The following is a 21530-nucleotide window of genomic DNA, read 5'->3' as shown; positions in this document are numbered from 1 at the left end:
CGAGCTCGAGCGTGAGCCAAGGTTTGGCTTGCTCGACCCGAGCTTCGAGCTTGTTTCGAGTCCAAAATCCTCTTTGGACTTGGTTCATTAAGAAAATTATCTAACCATGAATTGTTTGTGAGTAAATCGTTAATTATAGTTGTGAAGTTTGCTCGCAAATAACTCTTTAATTGTGTACATAAACAAGCTCACAAGCAAAGTTCGTGAATAAATAAACAAGATGCTTACAAATAGTTCATCTATTACTCATTTATTATGTTTGTGAATGAACTCATCTAATAGCAAATGAAATGAATATTATGTTTAGATATTTGTGAACTAACACAAAACTATATAGTTTTCTACAAAACTAAAATTTGTTCATAAATGTTCTAATCGAGCCTGCACGTGAGCTTTCGAGTCGAGCTTTGGCCTGCTCAAGCTCGGCTCGTTTGAGAACCGAGCCAGTAAATCGTGCTAACGAGCGGCTTGTTTACAAGTCGAGTCGAGCTTTTATCGAGCCGACCACCGAGCTGCTGATGATCAGCTTAGCTCATTTACAGACCTACTAATTATGAGTTTGTCATCCCTTATTTATAACTCTTACCCCCAGCTTATTTACAATTTTTCCATCCCTTACACTTTACGCATTAAACATTTCCATTTAATTACTTATGTATTAGGTCTTATGTAATTTTATCTTTCAGGTTAGAAGATGATATAAATTCATATCTTTCTTGTAATGAATCATCTTTTTTATCGACCAATACAAATGATTTCTTTGAGAGTTTTTAGGTTTCATCTCTCTTAACAATGAAGATTTTCAATTCCTACGAGTTTAGCTCGTGAATTTTGAGGGTTTCACGGCTCCTTCAAGTTTAACTTGAGCATATCTTTAATAGTTTGCGATTGAAAACTATCGCCTCAAATCCGATCCGTATCATTATCGATTACCAATTTAATTTTAGCAAATTGTTGATTTAGTGAACTGAAATTAATATATTATATAAAAATATATTTATTTTTGTGTATATATAATAAAATTGAACCAAATAAATATAATCGATTATAATTTAACTAAAATTTGTCAATAAATATTTACTGAAAATATCATAAAATATTAGCCAAAATCGAAGTAAAAATATAAAATAAACCAATCAAAATTTTATTTTAATTGAGAAAGAGGTTTTAATTAATTGATAGTTGTAGTATATATTGAGGGTCTAATTAGTAATTTAAAAAGTTAAAGACTTTCAAGATATAGATTTACGCTTGAATTTGAATTTTAGGCCTATTTTATAATATAATTTAAATATTGTTGAGATTTTTGTTATTACTATATTATTACACTTTTTTTTTTTTACTGAAAATGGATATACACCTAATAAATTTTATAAAAAAAAGGTAAGTAGTTGAATAAACATTTAGAATGCCAGATAATTGATTAGCTATTAAGTTATTATTATAAAAAGTAATTATTGAACACTTAATAAACTAAATAATCAGCATTTCACACACATATTAAATAATTATCATAATCTAAATTAATTATTGCATGAATATAAAAGTAAAGAGTTTGAGAAGAAATTTCTTAATATAAACAAGGGCTAAAAAAGATAATAAGAAGAAAAATTCCTGTTTTATTCTTGTTTGCTTACTAATAATAAAATAATAAAATAATAGTAACATGGAAAAAATCCAGTTGCATAATACAGTTATTCTGTTACCAAACGAGGATAATTCAGTACTTTCACTGTTCCTTTTCATGGCCGCCAAGCAATTAAAGAGCAGAGGCTAATAGAGAGAAGAGAAAGAAGAAGAGATTGTATTGTAACACAAAAATCAACACTTTCTCTTTCCCTCTCTCTATCTGTACAAAATCTCTGCGTCTTTGACTCTTCTTTTCTTCAATTATAGGTTTCATTGTTGTAAATTCTCTCTAGCCTACTTAATTTCTGTGTTCATTCCTAAAGTCAATTTCATAAATCTGAGTTTAATTTGTATAAAAGGAAGCTCCTTTTCTTCTTCCTATTCATATTCCTAGCTTCAAAACTACATAAACTCTCTGGAATCTTTCATTCCTTTGCTGCTTTATTCATTTGCATGTAAGCTTAAACTATAATAGAGTATTGGATTCCTTAGGGTTTTGATAATTCATTTTAATTCAATTGGATCTCGAGAGAAAAATTGGTTAAGAAACATAGATATTGTGGGTTTTGGGTATTTTGTTAGAATTTCATTGAAGCAAACATTTTACTTGATTTGATTTGGTTTGGGTGCTTTTGGGTTTGTGATCTGAAACGAAATTGGTTTCGATTGATTGATCTATGGCTGTTTCGACAATTGCGTTATACGCGAGCCCACCTAGCAGCGTTTGTTCAGCGCCACATCCAAGCCAAATCAATGGCCACTCGACTTATGATTTTGAATTGAACCCTAGATGCTCGTCGACAACTTCGTCCAGCGCAGCTTCTTCGCAGAAATCAGCGGTGGGTGGGTTGTCGAGCTTGTTTTCATCTTCAGCAACGAAGCATGCTTCGTTTCCAGGTGATAGAGAAGAGTTGGGGTCCCTATGGCATGATAGAGGAGAGGATTTGAAGGAATTGAGCAGTTCATTTCGCTATTCACAGAGTAAGTGTCTCGGCGGATCTTCTCTCAAGAGGGATCAGAGTCCGATTTCAGTGTTACAAGGTCCGGTCTCATGTTCAACTAGTCCTCCTATGAGGGTTTCCCGTGAAAGGAGTGCTGATTTGGGGTTTCAGAGCTCTATTCATGGCTCGATCCGCGGCGGCGCCAGTGGGTTGTTTAATGGGTTCGTGCGACATGCCCTAGGTTCCTGTGTTGATTATGATTCGCCTACTTTTGAGATCGATAGTGCTGAAACTGATTTGGGTTCTTCAACTGTTGCTATTGATGAATTGACATTCAATATGGAAGAAACTTCTATGGAGGCTAATGATGAGCCTTATGCCAAAGAATTGTTATTAAAAGCACAATTGAGGCACAAAATCTTCACAGAAGATTTTGTAATTAAGGCTTTCTATGAAGCTGAGAAAGCGCATAGAGGACAGGTAACATTAAGAGTGTGGATTTGATTGAATTTTGTTATTCCTTAATCATTATCTGGGTTGAAAAGTTCTGATCTTTTTCTTCTTATAGATGCGGGCAAGTGGGGATCCTTATTTGCAGCATTGTGTGGAGACTGCTGTTATGCTGGCGTTGATTGGGGCTAACTCTACAGTAGTTGCAGCAGGACTCTTGCATGACACACTTGATGATGCTTTCATATGCTATGACTATATATTCAAGACATTTGGAGCCGGGGTTGCCGATCTGGTGGAAGGGGTAAGAATCTCAGATCTGGTTATTATGGAAGCAAATGTTAGTTTGTGGTATTGTATTTGGCATGTTTCTTTGCAATAGAATCTTAATCTTCATTGGACTAATAAACTAATTGTGTATTCATAGTTAATGGTTCCATTATGAAGTTTAACTTGATGAAAGTTGTACTAATTAGTTACCAATTTGTTTGATTAATTTCACTTTTGATGCAATTTCTATACCTGCTTGCCATATTCAGTCAGCTAACGAAATTGTCTTCAAAGTAGAAGTCTATTGTATCATTTATCGGTTTCTTGCATTTCAGGACTGTGTTTCCCAGTGAAATCCCAATAGCTCTATTTACAATATTTTCTACCAATCCAAAATTTGCATGAACTATATTATAGTTGGGCTGAAGATATGGTTCCAAGGTATATACTGTCTCAAGGAGTTTATTTGGCTGAGATCTCGATCTCAATTATATATGCTAAACGTGTGTCCACGAACACTGAATATCTGCTTTGGAGGAGATTAGGCATTTTCAAGCTTGATTGGAGTTGGGTTTTTTTAATTTTGAAGTGGATGAACTGTTTCTAATTTTCAAATTGCTAAGTTACACGGATCTTAGCTTTCTACTCTAGTCTGAATGAGCCTCTGTTTTTGTTGCTTTGACACATTGGTAAACATATTTTTCAGTTCTTTTCTTTGGAAGTTCATTCCAATGTAATTGCAGTTTTCCATCAATTTAGCCTTTTTAGTTGATGGTTGTTATTTATAAGCATTATTGACCATAAAAGGCCAAGTTGCAGACAAATTGATCTAGAGTGGCTTATTGAAACATCTAATTATCTGTTTGAGATCTTTGGTGCATTTCTTTGGTTGGAGTGTATATGAAGCTTCTAATATCATTGTATTGACATTGAAACCAGGTCTCCAAGCTTAGTCACTTGAGTAAGCTTGCACGTGATAACAATACAGCAGACAAGACCACTGAAGCAGATCGCTTGCATACTATGTTCCTTGCCATGGCAGATGCGAGGGCTGTTCTGATAAAATTAGCAGATCGGTTGCATAATATGATGACACTAGATGCATTACCTCTGATCAAGCAGCAGAGATTTGCCAAGGAAACTTTAGAGATATTTGTGCCATTGGCAAATCGTTTGGGTATATCTAGTTGGAAAGAGCAATTGGAGAATTTGTGTTTTAAGTATCTCAACCCAGAACAGCATAGAGACCTGTCGTCTAAACTCGTGGAGTCTTTTGACGAAGCGATGATTGCTTCTGCAACAGAGAAATTGGGAAAAGCTCTTAAGGAAGATGGCATGTCGTATCACCTTCTTTCTGGAAGGCATAAAAGCTTGTACAGCATACACTGTAAAATGTTGAAGTAAGTTCTCTCTCTCTCTCTCTAAGGATGTGTTCATAGCACTCTGTTCCGTAACTGGATTCAGTTTGGTCCCATCTTACCCTGTCAGCGTGATAAAAATAAAAAGGTGAAGTGAATTTGCTCACGGGTTTCAATTTTTTGCAGGAAGAAGCTGAACATGGATGAGATTCATGATATTCATGGGTTACGCTTGATTGTTGAAAATGAGGAAGACTGTTATAGGGCGGTAAAAGTTGTTCACCAATTATGGTCTGAAGTACCTGGAAAATTCAAAGATTACATCATTCATCCCAAGTTCAATGGGTATGGTTCGACTTATTAGTAGCATGATGTTGAATGGATCAATTTTTTGAGTTCTTAACTCTAATTTAGGTGAGTTTGGATCTGTAGGTATCAATCTCTTCATATGGTTGTAAGGGCTGAAGGCACAGCGCCGCTTGAGGTTCAAATCCGAACAAAGGATATGCATTTGCAAGCTGAATATGGATTTGCAGCTCATTGGAGATACAAAGAACACGATTGCAAGCATTCCTCATTTGTTCTTCAGATGGTTGAGTATGCACGGTGGATTCTCTCCTGGCAGTGTGAGGCAATGAGCAAGGATCGATCTTCAATTGGCTTCCATGATTCCAGAAAGCCTCCCTGTTCATTCCCTACTCATGATGATGCTTGTCCATATTCTTACATGCCCGAGAGTGACCAGGATGGACCCGTGTTCATTATCATGCTTGAGAATGACAAGGTTCGTTTCCCCTCTCCATTTTCCACATGTTCAATTTAATTGATTAAAGTTCGTAAGGCAGCTATTGTGGGGTAATTAGATGTTATATCAGAGAGTTTAATTTGGCTAAGATGTGTGTGGTTTGTGAATGTTGCAGATGTCAGTGCAAGAGTTTCCTGCGAATTCGACAGTGATGGATTTGCTGCAAAGGACTGGGTGGGGAAGTTCGCGATGGTCGCTTTACGGGTTCCCGATGAAGGAAGAACTGAGGCCAAGGTTGAATCACAAACCATTGAGTGATCCGACGTGCAAGTTGAAGATGGGAGATGTGGTGGAGCTAACTCCTGCTATTCCTGATAAATCATTGGGAGAGTGCAGGGAGGAGATACAACGGATGTATGACAGGATATATGGGCACGGACAAGGCCGTGGATTGGCAGCGGCTGCATCAAGCACTGCACCGGCAGGTAGTGGGATGGTCGGGTGGAGAAATTGACAAGTGATTGATTATGATATGATGGGTTTGGGATAGTATTATAGAATATCATTTAATGGGAAATGGTTGTTCTTTGTATATACTTATGTTTGTACAGAACACTACTAATGGTTCCGGTAGAGGGACCATGACTAACTACCTTTAGAAAAAAAGGGAAAAATTCCATATTTTGGTGCAAGCTTATTCTGTTATATCTGGTAATGTTATCATCTATATTCTTCTGGCGTGCTTATGAGGAATCATTGAAAAAAAATTGTCACTTTGAACGCGGAATTGAAATTGAAATTGTTGGTTCTTTGTATATATTCTTATGGTTGTTATTATGCCAAAATTGGAGTGGTTAATTAGGCTAAACTTACATATCTAACGCTTCAATAATTACAATTTGAACTTGAATTTTGTAAAATTAAAAAAGGAAATGTAGGAAATTACAAATTGTAACTGAACTTATGAATATCATTTATACTAGAAATACTCTTTAACAAATGCTGCTTTATCACCACAATTATGTGCATAGGTGGTTTTCTTTCAGTTACACAATGGACTTGTATAAAATTAAAAAAAAAACTGTTAAATAATAAGTAAATTATACAAGAAATTCATAAAACAATCATTAGTTTTGTAACAAGGAAATATTATTCCTTCAAAATTATGAAGATGCATCAAATGGATCGTGTTAGATAGATTGATTGTTTTATTAAAAACCGAAAGATAACTATGTTAGATAGATTGATTGTTTTATTAAAAACCGAAAGATAACTATGTTTAAAGCTTGTATTAATAGACGGGTTAAGGTTAGTGACTTTCATTTTCTATAATATTATTTGTATATTACTATTAATTTGATAACATATAAATCAAAATTCTGATTATATATAGCACCAAAAAATACACTATTTAATCAATATATATGTAGCTAATACAAAATGAATGATTCTCTATTTAATAGGACATATCAAGGGGGTGGGATGGGGTTTGATGATCCATTGATCGCTGGAAAATTTCATGTTCAACGTGTATGGAGCTTTAGTTTTCTTTTTTCTACCAAAAAGGCATCCGAAAAATTTCAATTAAGCACCGTAAGCGATGAAACACTCTTGTCAGTGAATCTTGGATCCGTAACATTCTATCTCCAAAAGAAGTGCTGAACAGGTTCTTGCCACGAAAGAACAAGAAGAAGCATTACCAAAACCCCAGCAAGCCCCCAAGTTGAGCTTCCGATTCTAAGTACCCAACAAGGATCATGAGAACCCATGAATGATACTCTATCAACATCATCATATCCTGATCTTTGCGAAGAAGACGATGAAGAAGACGAAGTCGTTTTAATGGCAAAAATTAGGCTAAAAAGAAGCATTGGAAGCACAAATCCAGAGGTCCATTTGATATCATAGAAAGTGCTGCTGTGATCATACGATCTTTGCCTAATATAGAGTGGAGATAAGACTAGTGCAGATACTAGAGCTAGCACCATTGCTAGTCCTCTTTGTGATGAGTTGTTGTGGGGTGTGTAAGAATAGGCATCCATAGCTGAATATGCAGATTCTACACTTACAATTCTGATTTGATTTGATTTCTGATAAGCTAATAAACATTGGCCATGGATTTATAGTGGTAAAGAAAAAGGAGTCCAGCTATAGCATGACTAGACAAGACCAATTGTCTATTTTACAACCGTCCATAAAGTGCAAAAGGATCACTTGAGCAAATTTGCAAGTAAGGTATCATAAATTATTTAAATGTATTATGTTCACACATGAATGAACAAAAGCAATTGTTAGTTATGGGCATAAATTGTCATTAAACACCTATGATTACCCCTTAAGCCCATAACCCAAAATATCTTAATCCCCACACATTTCAAGCCCACGTATCAGAACTGGATCCAACAAAATACTCTTGGACTCGCTGAGTCAAGCACTTTGCTCGTCGTCGAGTGACACCAAATTAGCAAAACACGTACTTTTCAAATTTGAACACTCGAATATTTTGGGCTAACTTCTTCAAACAAGTTTGGATTCATATGATTCAAGTTGTTATGGAAAACTAAGACGTAGAGCTTCAACATCAATATTTTTCACTTTTCTAGATTTAGACTTAAACATGCTCAAATTCGAGTCATCTACTAAAATGGAGGAAATTACGATGTCACGTGCTGTTTCTTTGTAGATTTGATTTTTTAATCTTTCTATTTGTATTTTGTTATCTTTAGTTAGTTGAGATTTAAAGTAATTTTCTCCTAAGGTTTAAAGCAACTCTTTTAAGGAAATCATCTCATCATTATTTACTTCATTTTTTCTTTATTTTTATTTTTATATACTATTAAAAAAAAGTTTTAAGTGTTTGTTTAGACACGTACGGCTTGTTTTTTATATATAAAAGTTAGCTTTTTTAAAGTAAAAAATCTCTGTTTTTCTGATAATAAACAACAAAACATAAAATCAAACCGACACTAACTATATAATAGATTGTTGGCTTAAAAATATACATGAAGGAAAGCAATTGTTAGTTTATGGGCCTTAAAAACTGATTTTCTTACCATTTAGTAACTTTTACCTATATAGTATATAATATATGTATGATGGTAGCTAGCTGGATGCAATTGGGTGTTGGGCTCATTGGTTTTCTAAAAAGAATGATTATCGGACCAAAAGAAGAAAATGATTATCGGACCAAAAACGGATGATAATAATATTATTATTTTGTTAATTTTGATAATTTAATTTTTTTTTTGAAGTAATAATTTAATTTTTAATATATCAAAAATATCAACTTTCATTTTACAAATGTCAAAATAATTTTTTAAGTATTTTTTTTAAAGGACAGCCGAAGATGTAACTGCCAAATTCTTAGGTTTGATATTATTCAAATAACTTCTCTACAAAAGTGTAGATAATTTTTAAGAGTTGAAATTCCTTGTAAATTTCCCAACTACATACCATACCACACAAAAGGTGTGGTGCTTCTTAATTAGATACGTGTGTCCTAACCACCAATATTTCCGGAAGATACTGCATGATTATATATTATATATATATATATATATATATATTATATGCTTATCATACCATACTATTTCGGATGCTTTTCAATATTTACTGTTTACTTGTTGTTACTAATAGACAATAGATATTAATTGTTGTTTTTATAAAAAATAGCTATTTTAAAATTTTATCAAATACTTTCTATTTTATGTTAAACTTAAAAGATAAAAAGCAATTTAAAGAAATGGAAACAAATGGACACTAAATAAACACAAATCTTAGTTATATTTATAAAAATGTAAAACCCTAATTCATGAAGAATATAAAATGTTAGAGAAATTTTACGGTACTCTAAAAATAATACATCCGTAAAATTAGTACCGTAAAATTATTTACAAAAATGTAAAATCCATTTTTAGAATCAACGGATGAAGAATAATGAATAAGATAATTATGTTTTATAAAAATGTCTGAAATTGAACCAATTTAACAATTTTAGGGGTAAAATTGTTTTCGGATGTCAACGTTATTAGTAAAATTACATTATTTTAAACGTTAGAAGTATAATTTAGAAGTATAATTGATTATAGTTATCCACATTATGAGTAGTATATAAAATTTATCGACAAATGTATTTAAAAAACTCGATATAGTATTGAAAAGGGAAAATTACATAGAAATTCATCTTTTAAAAACTATTTACAACTATGTCAAGTCATAGTTTTGAATTATGTCAAACTAGTTAAAATCAGTATTTTTAATATATTTAAGGATTATAATTTATAAATTAGAAGTCTAGAATATATTTTCTACGGTTTATGATTTATGAATTGGAGTTTAGAGTCTTTAAATTATGATATAAAATCATAATATATAGAAAATAATGACATATTAAGAATTAAATTTAGTGATATGATTTAGTTGTAATTTTGTACTTAATTATGATATTCATGTAATTGACCCTATTGAAAAACAGTCCACTTAAAACTTTTTGTTAAATAGGTGGAGGTAAAAAATTTGTTGCTTTGGTAATATTAAAAGTAAATTTTGCATTTAAAGATGCAATCTAAACTTGCTATAAATAAATACAAGAACAAAATCTCATGACTTTAGTATCCCACCATGGAACCATACAAGCTTTTCTTGAAAATCAACTCCTTCTTCCTCTCCTTTCTCCGATTCCAATTCCTCTTCCTCTACCCTCTACTTTCATTTCTCCGATTCCAATTCTTCCTCTACCCTTTAATTTCATTTCTCCGATCCCAGTTCCAATTCCGTTCAGATATTTTCCTAACAATTATAGATAAATTCCTATCCCTATATTTCATGTCATGTAACATGTCACCAAACACCATCGAACTAGATAATCAAACCACAATCCATTTTTGGATCACAAACCATAGACATATCGATAAACCAAACCTAGTCCTAATCCATGGCTACGGCGGAAACTCTCGTCTCCAATTCCTTAACCAAGTTAAACCATTGTCTGAATCCTTCAATCTCTACATTCCTGACTTACTCTTCTTCGGGAAGTCTCACACTTCCCGGGCCGACCGGTCCGATGTTTTTCAGGCCAAGTGTCTGAGGGAAGGGCTGAGAAGATTAGGGTTAGACAAGTATAATTTGGTCGGGACAAGTTATGGAGGTTACGTGGCGTATCAGATGTGTGATGGTTATGGAGATGAGGTGGAGAAGGTGGTTATAGTTAGTTGTGGGTTGTGTTATACGGAGGAGCAGAAGAAGGAAAGTAAGGAGATGTTTGGGAAGTTGTTTCATCTTCTTTTGCCGGAGAAACCGGAACATGCTAAGGAAATGATGAAGTTAGCTATTTATAAGACTAATCGGATGTTATGGTTGCCGGATTTTGTTCATTGGGTCTTCATCAATGTAAGTTTTGCTTGCTCCTTTCCTTTCACTTTAATATTTCATATATACATTCCGAATCGAGATCAAGTCTAGATAGACTCGGCTTGAAATTGGGTGAGGTTGAGATCGGCTCAAGCTTGAGCGAACCAAACACATGTTCGGCTCTAAAATTAGGGCTGTAATCGAGTCGAGCCGAGCCGAGCCGAGCTTTGACCTGTTCAAGCTCGGCTTGCTATAAAATTAACGAGCTCGAGCCCAAGCCGATCTTGTTATAAAATTAACGAGCTCGAGTCTGAGCCGAGCTTTGGCTTGCTCAACGAGCTCGAGCCGAGCTTCGAGCTTGTTTCGAGTCCAACATCCTTTTTAGACTTGGTTCATTAAGAAAATTATCTAACCATGAATTGTTTGTGAGTAAATCGTTAATTATATTTTTGAAGTTTGCTCGCAAATAACTCTTTAATTGTGTACATAAACAAGCTCATAAGCAAAATTCGTGAATAAATAAACAAGATGCATACAAATAGTTCGTCTATTACTCATTTATTATGTTTGTAAACGAACTCATTTAATAGCAAATGAAATAATATTGAGTTTAGATATTTGTTAACTAACACAAAACTAAAATTTGTTCATAAATGTTCTAATCGAGCCTGCTCGCGAGCTTTCGAGCCGAGCTTTGGCCTGCTCAAGCCCGACTCGTTTACGAATCGAGCCAGTAAATCGTGCTCACAAACGGCTCGTTTACAAATTGAACCGACCCAAGACGAGCTTTTATCGAGCCGACCACCGAGCCACTCATGAGTGGCTCGGCTCATTTACAGCCCTATCTAGAATGATTCAGTTGGAGAATGATCTTGAGCTTAAATTTATATTTAAATGCATATGTTTTCATATTTTGTTATTTAATTTGAACTTCATAGGAAACATCAACTTTAAACCTAAAAAGACATATTTAACATACAATTTATTACAAATTTGGTTTAAATTAAAAATTAATAAAAATATGTATAGTAATTAAATAATAATCGAACATGTTCACGAGTTTTAATTCAAGCTTGGCTTATTAATATCTTGAGCTAATTCCGAACTGGAATAGTTTGCAATTTACCCTGACTCATCAAACCCCTACATTTAACTCTCAATTGATTAGAATTATTAAAGGAGAAAGGGCTGAACGGGATTCGTTGCATCTTGCCACCAAAACCATCTTAAGAGAGCTATTCTTGAAGGCTTTTCGCTTGAGAAAATAGTATATGAGTACTCCAGTTACACTCCTAAAATCTCAATTGAGAAAAGATGCTGGTGGATTTAATTTTTTAGGAGGTAGCAAATCAAATGGGACCAACGACTTGGGAAAACGAATAAAAAATTTGGGGCATGAAGACAATTTTATCTTTGCATGTACTACTTCAAAGGATGTAGAAAAATCTATGCAACGAAAGTGAAACCTTATCATTAATGGTGGAAGCCAAGAAAACATCATTAGCCAAGTCGTCTTTCAAAAATTTGGCTTAGTTGATAAAGCGCAACTAAATCCCTATAGTGTTGGGTGGATCAAGAACGTGGAGCTTCAAGTCTCTCAATGTTTTAAGGTTCCTATCATCATTAGAGGTTATGAGGATGTAGTCTATTGTAAGGCGGTCGATATGGAGGCTTGTCACTAGTTGTTGGGAAGCTCATTTGATATGGATTGAATATTGAAAGATGAAATGCAGAGGTTTTAAGCTTTAAGTTGAAGGAGATGAACCTCCAATTTGGGATAAAACCCTAGCCTCTATTGGAACAATTTGTATTTGATTTCATAAAAGATGCATACAACTTAAATATTGTGCTTTATATACCCAATAAACCCTATAATAAAAGGAATTAAGAGTAAACTATCTTATCATAAATTAAAAAGGGTAAAAAGGACAAAGTACACTAAATGGAAAACTAGCAAATACTAAGTGGTAAAAATGTAATAAGCTTGATGGCAGAAGATGCAATTAATCAGTGGCACAGATATACATAAGAGGCAGCTGAAAGGTAGTGAGATCTGCTGATTCAAAAACTCTTACGAACTGGTTGGAAGGAACATCTACTTGGTTTTATGTGAAAGACTTGAGTATATCCAAATCTCATGCTACTCTTCTTTATAAAAACAAGTAATTTGGAGTCAAATTTCTTTTCAAGAGAGAGAGTGTATGATGAGAGCATCAAATTGATGGAAAACGATCAAAATGAACCACGAGATGCAATCAAGTCAAGTGGGACGGAAGCGAAACATTAGAGGGTCCAAAACAATCTGAATGAGACAAAGTACACTCTTAATTCCCAAGTCAATCATTTGATTCGCCGAGTCACACCAAAGGGAGCAAAACATAATATTGTCAGATTCAGATTCAACACTCCTTCATACTTTGCGCACAACTTCTTCATACAAGATTGAATTGATGTGAAATAAGGTTTAATGGAAAGTTCAGTTATAGAGTTTCAACTCTTTTTCATTTTTCGAGATTCGGACTTAAACATCCTCAAAATTGAGTGACAAATCAAGTTATACAAGGAAATGAGGGAAATTATGAGTTTAAGTGTTTTTTTTGTATGCTTGTAGTTTTTAATCTTTCTATTTATATTTCAATATCTTTAATTAGTTGGGTGTCGAGATATTTTACCCTTTAGGATTAGAGGGGTATAAATCCATCTCTTTCGAAATTATATAAAACTCTTATCATCTTTATTAAATTAGTTTTCAAAATTTCTCATTCTTCACCCAATATTAGGGGTTTTCAATCTCTTCAAATTAAGTTTGAGAATTCTTTATTAGTTTATGGTTAAAACATTCACAACTTTCTTTCTCTTAACTCGTCTCTGCATCATCTTCTATACCATATCAACATTTCAGTTAGTGTTTGTACACAAACCGGTGAGAATGACATTATTAAAATAAAATATAAAATTCAGTGATTTTTTAAAAGAATATGAAATTTAATAACATTTGGTGAGAATGACATTTTACTCAATGCGCTTACCAAATTAAAAAAATATCAACATTTCACTTTTATATCTTCAAAAAAAACATAGTGAGACCTCTATCCATTTTGATTTTAGTAGATTGAGCTCTTAATTTTTTTTTAAATTACAATTTAGAACAAGATTTTACAATTTATTTATAACGATATCAAACAAATAAAAAAATTAATTTCGAACAGTAAAAAATATAAATTTCAAACGTAAATAAAATAAATAACATTTTGATAATTAAGTTTTATATTAAAATGACTTATTAGTTCTTGAAATTGCAGAGTGATATATTCTCTTTTCTTAACTTATATATTCACTTCCCTAACTTACATAAAATGTAAAATAAATTGCTTCATTAGTATTGTTAATTAAAACAATCCATAATATCATAAAATTTATACCTTGAAAAAAAAAATCCCTAATCATGCAATGACACGTATCACTTTAAATATTAAAATATAGACTAAATTAATATATAATGTTCACCTTGCATAAATTGATTGCAAGTTCATTTTAATGATGAATAAATAAATAAATAAATAAATAATCAACAATTCTATAATTAAATAGCAACATTATCATCATATGCGTAGTTGGATTTAATACTTTGGTCTAATCTTCTAACCAAACATTCATAATTGCCAAGGAAAGAGAGAGTATAACTGTGTATTATCTTGGATACCAATTTTACATCTACTTATGCAATTTTTTTTTCCACGCTATCCTGCATATTTAAAATTTAGCCCGTATTAGTAGGCGATTTATAAATTCCACTTTAAATCTTTATCGAGTCTGTAGTTTATTCTGACCTTAGAAGTAGATAGGTCTATCCTTACCTAAACTTTATTTACCCAAAAAAAGCTACAATCTGAAGGACCTAGTCCCTCTAAATCCCCGGTTCTCTCTATCTGCCATTGGTCCATCATTATTGTTGATAAGAGGGTGTTTGATTGTTCATGTCTTCTACATCTGAAAAGTAGCCTTTTAAAATCCCTGTTTTTTTTTTTAGAAAAACGCTGTAAACCAAACGGTCATAATAAAACAATGGATAAGAGACAACTTGACAAGCATTTAAAACCACCAACCTAAATTTGCTGACTTTCTATATTCTTAAAACAAGAGTATATATCTAATACTATATTAGTTAGATTATTAATGGATTAATAATTGAATTTCATATTAAATTATTTAAAATTTAGAGTTTATAAACTAGAATATAGTATTCCATTTGATCATATCTTGACTCTAGATTATTCCCCCCTTCATGGAACCATACAAGCTTTTCTTGAAAATCATCTCCTTCTTCCTCTCATTTCTTCAATTCCAGTTCTTCTTCCTCTATCCTCTACTTTCATTTCTCCGATTCCGATTCCCATTCCAATTTTGTTCAGGCATCTTCGTAACAATTATAGATAAATTCCTATCTCTATATTTCATGTCATGTAACATGTCACCAAACACCATCGAACTAGATAATCAAACCACAATCCATTTTTGGACCACAAACCATAGACATATCGATAAACCAAACCTAGTACTTATCCACGGCTACGGCGGAAACTCTCGTCTTCAATTCCTTAACCAAGTTAAACCACTCTCTGAATCATTCAATCTCTACATACCTGACTTACTCTTCTTCGGGAAGTCCCACACTTCCCGGACCGACCGGTCCGATGTTTTTCAGGCCAAGTGTGTGAGAGAAGGGTTGAAAAAGTTAGGTTTAGAGAAATACAATTTGGCAGGGTTAAGTTATGGAGGTTATGTGGCGTATCAGATGGGTGACGGTTATGGAGATGAGGTGGAGAAGGTGGTTATAGTTAGTTGTGGGTTGTGTTATACGGAGGAGCAGAAGAAGGAAAGTAAAGAGAAGTTTGGGAAGTTGTTTAAGCTTCTTTTGCCGGAGAAACCGGAACATGCCAAGGAAATGATGAAGTTAGCTATTTATAAGACTAATCGGATAATATGGTTGCCGGATTTTGTTCATTGGGACTTTATTAATGTAAGTTTTGCTTGCTCCTTTCACTTTATTATTTGATTTATACATTCCAAATCGAGATAGACTCCGGCTCAAAAACGAGTAAGTTGGAGCTCGAGAGAACCAAACACATGTTCGGCTAGAGAATGGCTCGGCTCAAAAATATGTTTTGACATTTTGTTATTTAATTATAGCTTTTTAACGAACAAAACATCAACTTTGAACTTTGAAAAAACAACTTTCGCATCTAACGGATTGCGTCAACACGATTCAATTGAAACTTATAAATTTCCAAATTGGAGGTGGTTTGGTTTTTTACCTTTAAAAACTAGGTAGAACCGTTCGAATTGATTGGGTTAACTGTTGACTGGTTTATCTAATCCCGAGATTTGTTCCGGTTAGATTTCACCAATATTTACTTACAAAAATAAGAATTTTAGAACTAGCGGGATTTGAACCTTTAACTTCAAGATGAGAACATGCACATTTATCACTAAATCATCATTTAATTAGGGATTATATTCAATAATGTAACTATATATTTATAATATAAATTAAATATTTTTTTTGAAGGATATAAATTAAATATTTAAAATAGTAATTTTTATTTTTGTTTTATATTTTGATAAATATCATAAACAATTATTGAATCTTTTCAATATTAATAGTAGAAAGACTATTTCAAAAATATAATTAATATGGAGTCAAATTAAAAAATTAACCAATTTTATCCTTTCTTTATCAAAAATAATAAAAAAAAGTATTTAATCGTCACGCCAGACCATGTCTAAAATAAATTTTCTATATTAATAATGTTGAAAAGATTCAATAATTTTTTATGATATTAAGGGTTTAGGATTTAGGGTTTAACTCAAAAAAAAAATCCCTCTCATGTAATGGTTGAGAAATAAGCATTGGAATGTTAAAAAAACACATAGATTAAGACAAAAAAATTCAATGTTTCGAACAAAAAACTAAAATAAAACTTATTGGAAAACCAAAACGACTTATATTTTGGAAAAAAAAATCACTTTCTAAAACGACTTATATAATGGGACGGAGGGAGTATTTTTTATGGTTTAAAATATAAAAAAATTCTATAAAAAAATAAAATAAAAATTACAATTTTTTTTATATGTGATCAAAAAAAAAAAAAAACATATACGTTCAACTGCTAAAAATGAAATTTAGAAATGAATAATGCTCTCACAAAAACATAACTAAAAAAAATCATGAGCTTAATTTATTAAAATGAAAAATCAAGTCTTTCAATTAAAATGGGAATCATAATAGATTATAGGATGAACTTTACATATAATTTAATAAATAAAAATGTCTCCAAGACTCTCTAAAAAGTCTTAAATAAAGTTTAAGGAAAGAAAGCCAAAAACCAATTCCAACAATCTATTAATAATTTCTCAAATTTTAGTCATGTTATTGAGGAGTCTCTACTTCTAATTATTTTCATTTTATTTTTCGCATAATACATCATTTGTTCCATCATTTGTTCCGTGAATTTATCCAAAAAGTTTGATTGACTTTCTGAATTTTCAAAATGTTTTGATAGTCCCTTCAATTTGTATAAAATATTCAGTTAGCCCCCTGAACTTACGTAAAATGTAATATTGATCACTCGGTTGCAAAAAAGTAAGTTAAAAACGAAATATGTGTTTTACGCATCTTAGAATGTTATTAAATAATTCAAAAAATAGATTAAAAAAGAAGTTATTACTTACTCAACTATAAAACTTATCTTCTCTAATATTAAAACCGCATACCCCGATTTTGGTCGTTTTATTTTTTTAAGGCTCGTGCAATATATATATCTTCCGCATTTAACTTACTTTTTTTTTTTTGCAACCGAGTGATCAATTGATTACATTTTGCACAAGTTTAGGAGGCTAACTGAACCTTTTATGCAAGTTGAGAGGGCTATAGAGACGTTTTGAAAGTTCAGGGGACCAATCAAACTTTTTGAATAGCAAATGTATTAAGCTTTTATTTTTTTTATTAGTAATTTCTTATTAACGTGTTTCTTTAAAAAAAAATAAAGGCTTAATACATCATTTACCTATTGAACTTGTCCAAAAAGCTTGATTGGCTCCCTGAACTTTCAAAGTGTCCCGATAGCCCATTGAACTTGCATAAAATGTTCAGTTAGCCCTCTGAACTTTCATAAAATGTAATCAATTGATCACTCGGACGTAAAAAAAAAGTACGTTAAATGCGGAAGATGTATTCCACGCATCTTAGAATGTTATTACATAATTAAAAAATAAATTAAAAATAAAGTTATTACTTGCTCAACTATACAACATGTCTTCTCTAATATTAGAATTGCATATCCCAATTTTGGTCGTTTGACCTTTTTTAAAACTCGTACAATACATTTTCCGCATTTAACGTACTTTTTTTTTGCAACCGAGTGATCAATTGATTACATTTTACGCAAATTCAGAGGGTTAACTGAACATTTTATGCAAGTTCAAGAGGCTATCGGGACACTTTGAAAGTTCAGGAGGCCAGTCAAGCTTTTTGGACAATTTTAAGGGGCAAATGATGTATTAAGCCAATAATAAATAAGTATTGAATATGAATAGTAATTTTGATGATGATACCATAGGTATGTATTGAATTGCTAACTTAATTTTTTTGATTTTTAGAGAACAGAAAAACTAAGTTTTGAATCCAAAGCTACTCTTGGACTGAGTCGAAATTCTGTTCTTCAATAATAGTACATATATATCCAACAGATTCATCTTGCCGATTGTCATGCCCATTTCTACATCTCCACATTTCAATTTCCTAAAATTACAATAAAATATTCAATTCAATAACTTCATCCCTTCCAACACAAACTAGAACAAACAATAATTAAATCCTTGTCACATTTTTTTATTCTCCAGTTTTTGTTCCATCCCCCTCCCCATCCCATCCATTAAAAACTACTACATCCCCCAATCTTAATCCCCAAAAAAATCATCAATGGCGACTTCATCGAAGCTTCTACATTCCTTCATCTTCTACCTCTCATCCACACTCACACTTCTCCGATTCTTCATCTTCCACCTCAACATTTCCCGATTCCTCTTCACTCTAATCGATAACATCTTCTCCTTCTACTATAAATTCCTCGGTCTCCAATCATACACCATTGATCTCGATCACCAAACCACTCTCCATTTCTGGATCTCCGGTCACCGGAGATTCAACAAACCTAATCTCGTCCTAATCCACGGCTACGGTGGCGATTCCCGCTGGCAATTTCTCTATCAAGTCGGATTCCTTTCCCGGAAATTTAATCTGTTTTTGCCGGATTTGTTGTTTTTTGGTAAGTCGTATTCGACCCGGTCGGACCGGAGTTTTGCGTTTCAAGCAGTGTGTTTGGGTGAGGGGTTGAGGAGATTGGGTGTGGAGAGGTATTCGGTGTACTCGATTAGTTATGGTGGGTATGTGGGGTATCGATTGGCTGAGATTTGTTCGAAGGAAATGGAGAAGTTAGTTATAGTGAGTAGTGGGGTCGGGTGGAATGATGATGAGGAGATAGTGAGTCAGATTAGTAAAGTAGGAAGAGATCCTATCGAAGTGCTTCTACCTACGAATCCACAGGATTTGCGCTTATTAGTTGGGTTATCGACTTATAAGGGCGATCCTTTGAGATTTCTTCCTGATTTCTTTCTTCAAGAATTTATCAATGTGAGTTTAGTTTAATTTTTGTTCATAAACTCACATTAGGTCCGGTTTGATTTATGTTACGGTTTACGGTTTGTTGTTGGAGCATTAACAATCAGAAATTGAAAAAATAGATAAACAAACATCTTCAGTACATAATAGTGTTCGTGTAATAAACTGTTCTAATTTTACGTAAATATTATCCATTTTAGTATTAAATTCATATTTTGAAATTAAATGTTACGGTTTCAAAATGCATCTATCTATCTGTTTATAGAGAGACATTTGATTTTTTTTTTAGGCAATGACTCATAATAGGAGGAAGGAGAAACTGGAGCTATTGGAGCACTTACTCAGTAAAAAGGCAGAAGCTGAGCTTCCTATTCTTACCCAGGTATATGCTTTGGTTTTTTTTTTTTTTTTTATAAATAATATTATTCAACAATATTGGTCCATTTTTAAGTACATAAAATATTCCATATATTCCATCAACATTGACGGTATTATCAACTTCTTTCTATTTATTTATAGTGAAAGAGAGTGATTAATTAAAAAAATAAAAATATATCTTTTAATATGCCCCAGACAAGACAAGAATTGAATTACATAAATATCACGAATATAATAATATTTTGACTTTAATCAAATTGATAAATTAAATATGTTCATTTTTATTCTTATTGATAAAATTCAAAATAAGATTTAACATAACCATAAATTTTATAGTATGTGATTTTCCATGTAATTTCTTTAAAAATTATTTAGTCTGGTGAACAAATAAATTTGTGCTTTTTGTATAATTATTTCTCTCCCTAAGACATGTTTTATGGGCTGGGCTCAGGCCGAGCACAACAGTCTATCAATTAAAAGTGCGAAGTTTAATCTAGCCCAGTGTGTTCATGCTCAGATTTAAAATCAAATCCCAAGTAAAATTCTAATAAATCCAATTAAAAAAGAATTTTTATTTTAGAATAACAAAATTAAAAATTTACATTTTAAAAAAAAAAAATATGCAATGTATAAATGTATAGTTTTCAGAATCAGACGTCTTATTTCTATATATCCCAAGTTTGGGTTGAAAATAGGCGGGGTTTGACGGGCCTATCCGGGCCTGATTTCAACATTTGCTTGTCCAAGTGATCACTGGGTTATTATAGTCTGATATAAATAATGCTGGATTTGAGTGAAGGAAACACTGTTGATATGGGGAGATCAGGATAATATATTCCCAGTATTTTTGGCCCATCAATTGCACAGGTGTGATTTCTATATATTTTGGTTAATTAAAAATTTATTTATAGTTATTATTTCATTTGATTTTATTATTAACATTTATTTTTATATTTATTGTGAAAAGGCATTTGGGAGCTAAATCAAGGGTGGAAATAATAAAGGATACAGGGCATGCTGCAAATATTGAATCACCTGCTGCTGTTAATAGTTTGATAACATCTTTTGTTTTAGGTGCTCAATCTTAATTCATCATTCTCCAATAAAAATAATTTACTTCTTACATAAATATATTGGATTGGCATGTATGTCATTTCTAACTCTAAAATAAGTAAATGCTTCTGTTAAATTTATTGCCCAATCATCTAAAACTAAGGCTGTCTAGACCGCTTAAATCCCGTTTAGGTGCTCGAAATCGAAAATCCGTTCCAGTATTCTCCGATTTGTCTCTTTTAGCGTTTTTTTACCTCTAGACGATTTTTAACCGTCCAAGTGCCGCTTAAGCTACTATGAATGAAAACGTTTTTTATTATTAATTTTATTTGCTTTATTATAATTCACTTTTGAATATTGTCGCATGATTATTTGTGAATTGTGTTTATATTTTTGAATATTTTTATTTAATTGTATTCTCTATTTGTTTTCATGATATGATTTAAAACTTTAATAAGTACATTGTTTAATAACTTTTGGTGAATTATATTACTTGTGAACATTATATTTTATTTGTTTGAGCTGTTTTAATGATATTGTTATTGAATCATTGATGTTTACACATTTTTAAAGATACAAATACATATGTTTTTAGATAGTATAAATTATAATACATATTTTAATTGAATTTATACAGTATTTTTTATTTATAAATAAAAAAATACAAATCCGACTAA

The 21530-nt window shown here is 32.3% G+C and overlaps 2 protein-coding genes across 4 annotated transcripts; both read left to right on the top strand.

Moving 5' to 3' along the window:
- The first annotated feature begins 1793 nt into the window (after nucleotides 1-1793).
- LOC136223012 (probable GTP diphosphokinase RSH2, chloroplastic) lies at nucleotides 1794-6208 on the top strand. Its single transcript, XM_066010780.1, has 6 exons — nucleotides 1794-3050; nucleotides 3139-3324; nucleotides 4230-4690; nucleotides 4835-4993; nucleotides 5081-5432; nucleotides 5569-6208. Exons 1-6 carry the CDS (start codon nucleotides 2307-2309, stop codon nucleotides 5905-5907), a joined length of 2241 nt encoding a protein of 746 aa, XP_065866852.1. The 5' UTR covers nucleotides 1794-2306; the 3' UTR covers nucleotides 5908-6208.
- Nucleotides 6209-10018: 3810 nt separating this feature from the next.
- LOC136221839 (uncharacterized) lies at nucleotides 10019-21286 on the top strand. Of its 3 annotated transcripts, none has more exons than XM_066009292.1 (4): nucleotides 10019-10781; nucleotides 19712-19804; nucleotides 20600-20667; nucleotides 20768-21286. In XM_066009292.1, the coding sequence occupies exons 1-4, from the start codon at nucleotides 10218-10220 to the stop codon at nucleotides 20886-20888; spliced, it is 846 nt and encodes a 281-aa protein (XP_065865364.1). In that variant the 5' UTR covers nucleotides 10019-10217; the 3' UTR covers nucleotides 20889-21286. The 3 variants fall into 3 exon arrangements, with proteins under 3 accessions (XP_065865364.1, XP_065865362.1, XP_065865363.1); XM_066009290.1 differs by lacking the exon at nucleotides 10019-10781 and adding an exon at nucleotides 14996-15762; XM_066009291.1 differs by lacking the exon at nucleotides 10019-10781 and adding an exon at nucleotides 18391-19434.
- The last annotated feature ends 244 nt before the right edge of the window (nucleotides 21287-21530 follow it).

This window comes from Euphorbia lathyris, chromosome 3 (assembly GCF_963576675.1).
Source record: "Euphorbia lathyris chromosome 3, ddEupLath1.1, whole genome shotgun sequence".
Taxonomy (NCBI): Eukaryota; Viridiplantae; Streptophyta; class Magnoliopsida; order Malpighiales; family Euphorbiaceae; genus Euphorbia; species Euphorbia lathyris.
Note: the sequence above shows the minus strand (reverse complement) of the source record. Positions and strands in the feature narration are given on the sequence as shown.